Here is a 10,432-nt window from a genome sequence, read left to right as displayed (position 1 = left end):
TTTAACAAACCAATAATGCGTAAATAATTCTTGCTTTAATTTTTCCCTTCATCTTCACATAGGGGAGATCTCTAAATAATCCCTTCAGGCTTCTTTCTGCTCCTGCACTGTAATTATTGGCTTTTGTATTGTATGCAATTTGCATAGTTTTTTTTGTGTGTGTGTGTGTGGAAATGAACTAAACTAAACTAAAATTTTTAAGTCACCAACGACAATTATGTCTCATGGGGGTGGTTCAAATGAGAACTTACCCTCAAATTAGCCTCTGCTAGTCAGGCTCAGTAAGTGATTGCATGTATTATAGCCTCGAGAGTGACTCTAATTTTATTGAAGAGTCTGTGCAAACATTTTGTTAAGGGGACTGACAATTTAGACATTAGTTGTGTAGTTATGTATTTTCACACAATTAATTTTTGAAATTATATCATTTGATAGATCCCTCTTTATTTTGACTGGCATACATGGTACACTTTTTAAATACAGATCAGAGACTGGATACACATTACTGCTGGATCCAGCGCACTCAAATGCTGGTTGGCCTTTTAGGGCCAATTGCAAAAGTAGATTTGATACATGCATCACATATACTCATATTTAAAATTTCCACCTACTTATGTGTTTGCATTTCTGTATTTCTTAAATAAACCAAGATACACCCTTGTGACAAAAAAAGTTTTTAGTTAGAGCGTACTTAGTTTTTTACAGGTCTGCACAAAGTCCTGTGAAAAACAAAGTACAAAGTACACTTGTTTTTTACCTAACACATTCAAACACATTCAAAGGCTTCAAAGGCTAATATTGACAATTACATTAAGTTTATGTAGAGTCAAAATTGACAATGTTGGCTGTTGTTTTTCAAGACCTCTTCAGTTCATCCTGTCATGCAGTTAATCAATTTCTAGCCCAAATCCTGACTGATGGCAGTAATGAATGCTTGACTTTGTCAGAATTCGTGGGTTATCGTTGATCCACCAGCCACTTGAGAATTGATCCTCATATTGGCTATTGGCTGCTGAGGATACCATTTTTTATTCCTGGCTGTGTTCTTGGACAAAATTGTACGTGAACCCACTCCATTGGAATGAAAAGCAACCCATCCATCCATCCATCCATCCATCTTCATCCGCTTTATCCGGGGCTGGGTCGCGGGGGCAGCAGCCTAAGCAAAGAGGCCCAGACCTCCCTCTCCCCAGCCACCTCCTCCAGCTTATCCGGGGGAATACCAAGGCGTTCCCAGGCCAGCCGAGAGATATAATCTCTCCAGCGTGTCCTGGGTCTGCCCCGGGGCCTCCTCCCGGTGGGACATGCCTGGAACACCTCACCCAGGAGGCGCCCAGGGTCATCCTTGTCAGATGCCCGAACCACCTCAGCTGGCTCCTTTCGATGTGGAGCAGCAGCTGCTCTACTCTGAGCCCCTCCCGGATGGCCGAACTTCTCACCCTATCTCTAAGGGAGAGGCCAGCCACCCTTCGGAGGAAGCTCATTTCTGCCGCTTGTATCCGCGATCTCGTTCTTTCGGTCACTACCCACAGCTCGTGGCCATAGGTGAGGGTAGGGACGTAGATCGACCGGTAAATTGAGAGCTTCGCTTTTACACTCAGCTCCCTCTTCACCACGATGGACCGGTGCAGCGTCCGCATTACTGCAGCTGCAGCCCCAATCCATCTGTCGATCTCCAGCTCCCTTCTCCCATCACTCGCGAACAAGACCCCGAGATACTTGAACTCCTCCACTTGGGGCAGGAACTCATCCCCGACCCAGAGTGGGCACTCCACTCTTTTCCGGCTGAGAACCATGGCCTCAGATTTGGAGGTGCTGATCCTCATTCCCGCTGCTTCACACTCGGCTGCGAACCGTTCCAGTGCGAGCTGGAGGCCCTCACCCGATCAAGCCAACAGAACCACATCATCTGCAAAAATCAGAGATGAGATTCTGAGGCCACCAAAGCGAAAGCCCTCCGCCACTTGGCTGCGCCTAGAAATTCCGTCCATAAAAATTATGAACAGAACCGGAGACAAAGGGCAGCCCTGGCGGAGCCCATCACCCACCGGGAACGAGTCCGACTTATTGCCGGCAATGCGAACCAAGCTCTTGCAACGGTTGTATAGGGATCGAATGGCCCGTAGCAATGGGCCAGACACCCCATATTCCCGCAACACCTCCCACAGGACACCCCGAGGGACACGGTCGAATGCCTTCTCCAAGTCCACAAAACAAAACTCCCATGCACCCACTCCCGCGACCAGGACGAAAACCGCATTGTTCCTCCTGTATCCGAGGTTCGACTAACGGACGAACTCTCCTTTCCAGCACCCTGGCATATATGGCGTTATTTTTGTGCCACTATTCTGAGCGCACGTAAAAAAAAATTGAGCGCACGTAAAAAAAAATTGCAGGTGCAAGTGTTGCATTTTGAGGAGAAATTTATTTTGAGCTTACAAAAGCTGAATTTGAGTGAACAAAATTCATTGCTGCGTGCAAAAAACGTATTTCAGTGTTTGCGCTTATCCATATACACACACAATAGCACCCCCTCTCGCTCAGTTTTTTCATTTGCGCTTGCTCGCAATGTGTTGCTTGCACTCACAACATTCTCTGCTTCGTACGCTCAACTCTCTGTACACCGTTATAAGTGTGCCACAAAACCAACCAATCACAGACTTGGTTTCAAAAATTCTGATTGGCTCTTACGGTCTCCAATCAGCTGGCTAGCTACTGCTTTCCGGAAACACTGTCCGAAATGTAGCTAAATCCAGCTAAAATCTCTTAAACCCCAATTTGCGGATAATATCTTTAATCATTTTATTTTAAAATATATTATTTTTTAAGACTATTGTTGGTGTAGTAGAATGTAGTTGCATCATACAACCATGCCAACTGACTAATTTTTCCAAATTATACTTGAGTAGCTCTCTTTTATGTCGTCGAATACTGAATAGCAGCACGAAAAGAGCATGTCCCGGCCACATGTAAGTAATATAAAATCATTTTGTTAATTATTATTCGCTTGATAACTGACGTTAGCTAATTTGCAAACTATGCAAACTTGAAAAATGATGTACCTCATGTAGTTTGTTTTATGGGTTGTTTATTTTTGTCTGAGATACATCATTTCATTGTACTTGTCCATGTTCCTTGCTGCTTTTAACAGGACATACTGAGACAGCAAATGATGCATAGACTCCTCTCTAAACTGAAAGCTGCTTTAAACCAACAACCACTAAATCTGGATTATTTGGAGTTCTTGACTCGTCATGAGCTTGTTCTGTTTGAATCTTTCTCTCAGCAAATAGGCGGTCTGTCAGAGATTACAGAGGCTCTACAAAACGTTCATCATCTGGTTCAGTGTGAAATTAACATCAGCTCTGTGGCCATTATTGAACTGGAAACAGAAGTTGGTCTGGGACCTGGCCACCCCAAAATCGTACTAGAGAGAGAAAGACTCAAGAATTTGTTGGACATTCAGCTGCCAGTCAGCTGCATTGCTAAATGTCTTGGTGTTTCAAGAAGAACAATCTACAGGAGGATGCAAGAATTTGACTTGTCTGTGAGAGGAACATACAGCACAATGAATGACCAAGAGCTGGACAACATCATATCGGCTATCAAAAATCAGATGCCAAATGCTGGCTATCGAATGGTTCAAGGACATTTGGTTTCTATGGGTCTCCGTGTTCAGTGGTGGAGAATGATGGCCTCCATGCATCGAGTTGATGCTGTAGGGATCTTCAAACGGATCACAGAACTAGGCTGTGTTGTGCGAAGAAGCTACTCGGTGCGAGGCCCTCTCTCCCTGGTCCACATAGACACAAATCACAAGCTAATAAGGTAAAATACCCACTTATATAGCTCTAACACAAGTTGGGCAGAAAGATGCACGTTATACTTTAAATCTGCTTTAATCAACCTTATCTGATAGGTCTTTCAGTGTATTTATAATATTTTAAAAAGCACTTGATAGAGTAATATTAAGTAAAAGGAATACAGGATGTGTAACAAAACCAGCAATATTGTTAATTGTAAATTTTCTTGAGCAATTATTTACACTTTGTATATCGATATTTTCCATGATAACAAGCCTATCAACACATAATATGTTAAGTGCTCCAGAAAACTTAAAAAAAATCATGACAAGAGAACTAAAATATTTAGTCTCATTGAACTTATAAACATATAAAAATGTTGATATTATTTTCAGCACACCTGACAAGTGTCCAGTTTAAGTCAGTGGCAAGTGTGCATACTGAAAAATTTATTTTCAATGTCTTACATTTTCTGCAAATCAAGCCTTAGTGAGATTGTTTTCCCTCTGAAACAGGTACAATGTTGTGATCTTTGGTGGAGTGGATGGCTACTCAAGGAAGGTAAAAGTGTAACTGTTATGTAGAATATTTGGTAGTTTTGAAATGAGAGCTTTATTAGGTTGTTTTTTTATGAACATCAATTATTCAGCAAGCCAACATAGTGGACGATTTGCAATTATTATTTTTTTAAATTTCTAATCAGTTCTTTACCAAAAAAGGTTAAACTAAAAGGCCATTTTCATTTTTTGATAAGTACTACCAATATTGATGTATAGACTACTCAAGCTTTGAATTATGGTTATGAACATAGAACCGTACAATATTCCTTGAACACTTATTATGAAACTGCATTATTAACTGAAAAACTATACATGATCTGAAACCAGATCTTTAATTTTCCATTTGTTTTTACTGCAGGTCCTGTACTTGGATGCAGCAACTAACAACAGGGCAAAAACTGCATTCTCATTTTTCCTGAGATCAGCCCAGCTTCACGGCTTGCCATCAAGGTTTTATGCCCTGATTTAATTTATATGCTAGCAACAAGTATCATTAAAGAAAACTTTAAAAATTCCTTAAAAATGTATTTTTATCATAGGGTTAGGGCAGATCAAGGAGTAGAAAACCTGGACATTGCACATTTCATGTTTGCCACAAGAGGAACAGGGAGAGCGAGTTTCATATCTGGAAAGAGTGTCCACAATCAGAGGTTAGTCTTTTGATGTTTTTTATATTATTATTGACTGCATGGGTAGATTGTTGTAGCAGTTCTGATATTGATTTGAAGCATGAAATACCTGAAATCCAAATTCAAATGTATTTACAGAGTAGAACGACTTTGGCGTGATGTCTGGATTGCAGTCACTAGCAAGTACCATGATATTCTTCACTCACTCGAGGAGGATGGCCTGCTTGACATTTCAGATGTCATTCATCTTTTTGGTGTCCACTACATCTTTGTCCCTCGACTCCGAGCAGATCTTGTCACCTTTGTTGGAGGATGGAATAATCATCCCCTCAGGACAGAAGGTGGTCTCACTCCTGAACAGCTCTGGTGTATGGGACATCTACAAGAGCTGGACGAGGGCGAGAGACTTGAGGTACCAGCTCATAATCTGATTTTTTTTTTTTTTTTTTTTTAATTTAAATGTTGAATTTCAAAATTTTAGTTAGCAGTTAACTCTGCTCTTCTGAAATTAACAAATTAAAACACTTGCAGCACATCTGGGAGATGCTTCTGGTGATTTTATACATTCTTGCTTATCAATTACCACTAATCTAAATTACAGTAAGAAGAACATGAAAACAAAGGCATTCTTTTTAAATTGTTGTATTTTAATGGAAAAAACGCTTACACAAAATAACATTCCTCCCAAAAGTACCTATTCTGGAATAATGACCATTATATATGTTTGTGGATTTGAAGGAGCTTCGGGATCCAGGCATTGACTGGGAGAGTGCTGTACTGCAAGAAGAATCTAACAGCACAGTTGTGGTTCCTGAAGTTGAATGCCCACTGGATGAGGAAACCCTGGAGGGGCTTCAGAGAACTATTAATCCCTTGGAACATTCTGAGTCACACGGTCGTGACCTGTACATACAATTCTTGCTACAGGTGTCAAACCAACAGTGACACTTAACATGGACGTGAAAGTCAACGTTCTTTTAAGTTCTCAAATACTGGATTTCTTTGCTAAAACATTCAGATTACAAGTAGACAAGCAAACAAAGCACTTGCTTATTATCTATCAACGTAGGACCCTACACAAAGTTTTGAAGTCTTGTCATTTTCATGAAACGGCTACGAACATCTTAACAGCTAATGTTTACAAACATTTTTACTCATTTAGTTTCCAAATTACAAGACAACAATGTGTTAAACTCTGTGGAATCCACCACCATATTTAACTGCTGCACTCATTATGGTTTTAAACACTGTGTAAGTGTCCAGATGCTGCACTGGAAAAGTCACAGTACAAGTGCATGCACTCACAACTGGGTAACAAATGGAGTGATCTCCCAGCCGCTCCTTACATTCATGGTCAAACTTGCATGTTATTTTGAAATGTCTCTTTTCATCAGGAAGGATGGGAACATGGGACTGGCCGGTCATCCACTGTAGCACATGGTGGACAGCAAGAGACTCTGATTTTTCACCACCTGCACCGCCTGTGTTTCCATCTGTGATGTTTGAAAATGTTTCTGAAGTCTTTTCTAAATAAAAAGCAATCTGGATTACAATGTTTTAAATTAACAACTAAGAATACTTTCTAGTGCCCTGCATGTTAAAGCAAAAATATTTAACAGATGCATACGGTATATATACAATACTATAGGTATATACAGCTAATACTATATAGTACCTGATACTTCAATCTCCTGCAAGAAATCTTGCAAAAAATTTATGATCTTCCTCTCAGTTCTCTCCCTAGATGTCCCTTTTTCACTGAAATGTGGTTGGCAGCTCATCATAATGAAATCAGCGTCTGGCTGTAAATAAGGAAATAAAGTAGATTATATTATAGATATATTGTTCATTCAAAACTAATAAATAAATACAGGATAACTACAGTACAGATAAGTGGACTGTCTTTGGATCAGACTGAAGCTGCTATGTTAATACTTACTTTGAGGATTTTCCCAGGAACAAACAAACTGTGGCAAGCTTCAGGATTTACAGCCATCAGGTTCACAAGACCATACAGTTCCATGCCCTTTCGGAGCTGCTGTAGCATTGGAATCAGTCTTGTTGTAGAGTGTAAGACAATAGCACTTAAAAAAAAAAAAAAAAAAAGAAAAACTAGTTGGGGAGGGGGGGGTTAATGATCTCTCTGATTTTTTCTCCCTTACCGGATCATGCTTTCCTTACTATCCATCTTTATCTGGTTTGTGTATCCACAGCTGACAATTTCATCAGCCCACATCATCAGAGACTGTATGTCTGCTGCATCTTCAACCTGGAAATGTATAATGTGAAAGAGGAAATACAGAAGGTTAAAAGTGTTTAAAAACACCATACTCATAATATATCATGTGCCAGAGCTAAACCAGGTGCTCACTTTGCGGATGAGCAGGGAAGATTCCACATCTGCAACATCCTCCTTAGACAGACAGCTGAAATCAACCTCTCCTGAGCAGAGGAAATTGTAGCACCATTCTTTGAAAAAGGCAGGAGATGGGCCTCCTTGGGCGAGGCTGACTGCAATTATTTCACCAACAGTTCTGTGTAGACAAATGATTATAATTCATTTTCAGGTAACATTTACAAAAATATCGGATGCGTATTAAATGTAATACACAAAGCTCGTATGTAACCAACCTGAAGTTTTCATTATCAAGATCGGTCAGAGAATACTTGGGGTTTTTGCCCTTGTTCTCAAGTCCTTCAAAGAATCTGCTTTCAATACCTGAAATCATGTCTTTCATACAAAAAATATCCGCATTTTTAAGTTATCCATTATTTATTGACACTAGGACAAAACAGGTAATAGGCAACTCACCACTCAAAAACTCTTTCCTAAGTGCTCCTGTATCCACGCCTGCCTCTCCAATGAAAACCACCCTAAGAACACTGGTGGGAGATGCAGCTTTTTTTCTCTGCCACTGGAGAATGCCTCTGTCTGGAAGGTCTTCTCTGTCCACACACAACTTAAATTCTGTTGTGGTGTCGACTTGTTGTTCAAGGCAACGCAATACATCTTCCACGCTTAACAAAAACAGGGTAGAAAACATCCTAAGCTCTCAAAGAAAAATAATCATCTTTAGATTAAAAGAGGCTACCACATTAAACGTGATTAGAAATTATTGCAGCATGTTCTGTGCAACAACCTTTAACAATAATTTAAAGTAGTGTGATCATAAAATGTTTTATATGAAATTAAACCCCAGGTATTGTGTAAAAGATCTTACACATAATTTTAACAAATGGTTCTGCATAATAGTGTGTATATGAATTATAATAGAGCAAAAAGTACCTGTCTGTTGTGCATACTGAAGTTTGAGCTGGTGTCCCTGTAGTTTGGTCATTTTCTTCAGGCACCATGCATTGAAAGCTGATGACAAAACAAAGTTTAAAAAAAATAAAATAAAAATACATATGTTTGCTTGGACTGTTACTGATTGACATTTTTTCATAAACGGCTGAAAAAAGATTACCTATCCCCACACAGACTCGCATGGACTGTGATCTCATCTTCAGGAAAATCCTTAGTGCATATTGGACAAATAACCTACAATTCCAAAAATGGGTACATGTTAGGCATAGTGGGAAAAAGATCATTACCGATACAAAATTCATTGTAGTTACTATGGTTTTTAGTAATGTGCTAGGTTTACCTTGCATTTGCTTTTCACAATGCATAACTCCGATTCCTGCTGAATCAAAAAACAGTAATTGTGATACTATATTATTTAATCAAAATTGCTCATTTTGATTTCATCAAAATTGTCTCACCTCATCATCAGTCTCATCAGGAGAGAATTTTCCTTTGCACGTATTGATGTGTACTGCAAGCATCTGCAGAGGCATAACTTCATTACAGTGGTAACATATCTTCTTTGGCATCTTTGAAAAGTGCTGTGAGTCGGGAGGTAGAGGAGATGTGTCTAATGTTTCCTGAAGAGGTACTATGTAAAAAGTGGATTTGCCACCTCCTGACACAGCTTTCAGTGTTTTGACAGAATATCCTTCTGTTTCAGGTGGAATTACAGTGAGCTTTCGTCGACCACTGCCACCTTTATTGACAGAAAAATAGCATAAACAATCAAGCAGCAAAAGTATCAACTACATAATCATAATGCAGTATGAGCACGCAAGAATGCCAAAAAAATACATAAAAACTGAATTAACAACAAACCTGTTGCCTTATGTAAGAGCCATCCTCCACAAAGATATTCCATTGTTGGAAAGGTTTCTTCCAGAAGTCTAGAAATCTTAGTTAAAAACACCGTTAAGCAGAATGGAACACTAAATGGACTGTGGCATATGATTCAGGCTAAATGCGTCTGCCAATGACTGATTTTAATACTGACTACACAAACTTACCTCTGCATGGTCACCATCTTCTGGAAGAGACACTGTTTGTCTCCCCATGCCAGCTTGTAGGAGTTCAAGCTCCTCAGCTGGCAAAGGTGTGTAGGATGTGTTTTTTGACAGCAAATAAAAACTGAGGCCTGTGGTCTTACTGCCTGCCTTAACAAGCTGCTTAGTAGATGTTAAACATCTCTTTTTACCACGGCTCAAGTGTGATTTGAAATATCCTGGAAATGATCTGTGGGATGAAAATGCATGAGTTTAAAAAATGCAGTGTTGCATAACATAAGGGTTATTGTTTAATAAAGTTATTAAATATGACACCAGTCCTTAATAGCACATTTTAATTTAAAAATCAATGTTGATAAATCCACAAACCAAATAACTTTAACAGAAAAGATTGCAAAAAGTTAAAATAAAAAAAACACACAAAAAAAGCAAAAACCTTGTCATCTCTTGCTGGATAGTCAGATTTCTAGGCTCCGGCTGCCCACTCTCTGTTGGCCTCCCTGAAGGATTTGTGGATATGTTGTTAAGCAGCAAAGACACCAGATTTCTTACTGCTGACTCAACTGCACCATTACCCTAAAAAACATGATTAGGATACACTGCCTCAGTAAGACAACTACGCTGGTAATTACCCATAAGGCTAGCTTAAACTCTACAGCTGCATCTGTAACTACAATTTCACAGCATATTAAACAGAAAGGACAGCAAATTACTAAATTCACACAAAAAAAATTAAACTCACCTGATACTGTGGTGTAGTATTATTGGAGCCATTGTTTGATTCTGCCATCTCTTCTTTAGCTGCAGAGTAAATCAAAAATCCCTCTATCTGCAAGAAGCGAGGCTGAGTGGACAGTGTTTCCGGTGTCCGGAAAGCAGTAGCTAGCGAGCTGATTGGAGACTGTAAGAGCCAATCAGAATTTTTGAAACCAAGTCTGTGATTGGTTGGTTTTGTGGCACACTTATAACGGTGTACAGAGAGTTGAGCGTACGAAGCAGAGAATGTTGTGAGCGCAAGCAACACATTGCGAGCAAGCGCAAATGAAAAAACTGAGCGAGAGGGGGTGCTATTGTGTGTGTATATGGA

General features: G+C 39.7%; 2 protein-coding genes across 5 annotated transcripts; one reads left to right on the top strand and one right to left on the bottom strand.

The window, feature by feature from the left end:
- Positions 1-2,599: 2,599 nt before the first annotated feature.
- LOC146696521 (uncharacterized) lies at positions 2,600-5,937 on the top strand. The gene is made up of 7 exons (XM_085474640.1): positions 2,600-2,969; positions 3,152-3,828; positions 4,319-4,364; positions 4,722-4,813; positions 4,903-5,013; positions 5,131-5,404; positions 5,731-5,937. The coding sequence occupies exons 1-7, from the start codon at positions 2,955-2,957 to the stop codon at positions 5,935-5,937; spliced, it is 1,422 nt and encodes a 473-aa protein (XP_085330766.1). The 5' UTR covers positions 2,600-2,954.
- Positions 5,938-6,177: 240 nt separating this feature from the next.
- LOC146696520 (uncharacterized) lies at positions 6,178-10,225 on the bottom strand. 4 transcript variants are annotated; one of them, XM_085474638.1, is made up of 15 exons: positions 10,088-10,225; positions 9,782-9,921; positions 9,349-9,574; positions 9,161-9,236; positions 8,758-9,038; positions 8,640-8,678; positions 8,460-8,533; positions 8,279-8,356; positions 7,805-8,010; positions 7,624-7,723; positions 7,364-7,526; positions 7,155-7,261; positions 6,932-7,076; positions 6,668-6,794; positions 6,178-6,518 (listed from the first exon to the last, which is right to left on the bottom strand). In XM_085474638.1, the coding sequence occupies exons 1-15, from the start codon at positions 10,133-10,135 to the stop codon at positions 6,181-6,183; spliced, it is 2,148 nt and encodes a 715-aa protein (XP_085330764.1). In that variant the 5' UTR covers positions 10,136-10,225; the 3' UTR covers positions 6,178-6,180. The 4 variants fall into 4 exon arrangements, with proteins under 4 accessions (XP_085330764.1, XP_085330763.1, XP_085330762.1 ...); XM_085474637.1 differs by having other exon boundaries at positions 6,932-7,049; positions 10,088-10,204; XM_085474636.1 differs by having other exon boundaries at positions 8,640-8,675; positions 10,088-10,204.
- Between the last annotated feature and the right edge of the window lie 207 nt (positions 10,226-10,432).

The sequence above is a fragment of the Copadichromis virginalis genome, linkage group LG12, assembly GCF_057382275.1.
Source record: "Copadichromis virginalis isolate Kocher_CV1m ecotype Utaka linkage group LG12, C_Virginalis_male_GT1.1, whole genome shotgun sequence".
NCBI lineage: Eukaryota > Metazoa > Chordata > Actinopteri > Cichliformes > Cichlidae > Copadichromis > Copadichromis virginalis.
Note: the sequence above shows the minus strand (reverse complement) of the source record. Positions and strands in the feature narration are given on the sequence as shown.

Coding starts and splice junctions, on each gene's coding strand:
- LOC146696521 (XM_085474640.1), top strand. Junction 4,365..4,721: donor TGGATGGCTACTCAAGGAAG/GTAAAAGTGTAA, acceptor TTTTTACTGCAG/GTCCTGTACTTGGATGCAGC. Junction 5,014..5,130: donor AAGAGTGTCCACAATCAGAG/GTTAGTCTTTTG, acceptor ATGTATTTACAG/AGTAGAACGACTTTGGCGTG.
- LOC146696520 (XM_085474638.1), bottom strand. CDS start 10,135: ATGGCAGAATCAAACAATGGCTCCAATAATACTACACCACAGTATCAG. Junction 9,237..9,348: donor AAGATGGTGACCATGCAGAG/GTAAGTTTGTGT, acceptor TTTTTAACTAAG/ATTTCTAGACTTCTGGAAGA. Junction 9,039..9,160: donor GCTCTTACATAAGGCAACAG/GTTTGTTGTTAA, acceptor CTGTCAATAAAG/GTGGCAGTGGTCGACGAAAG.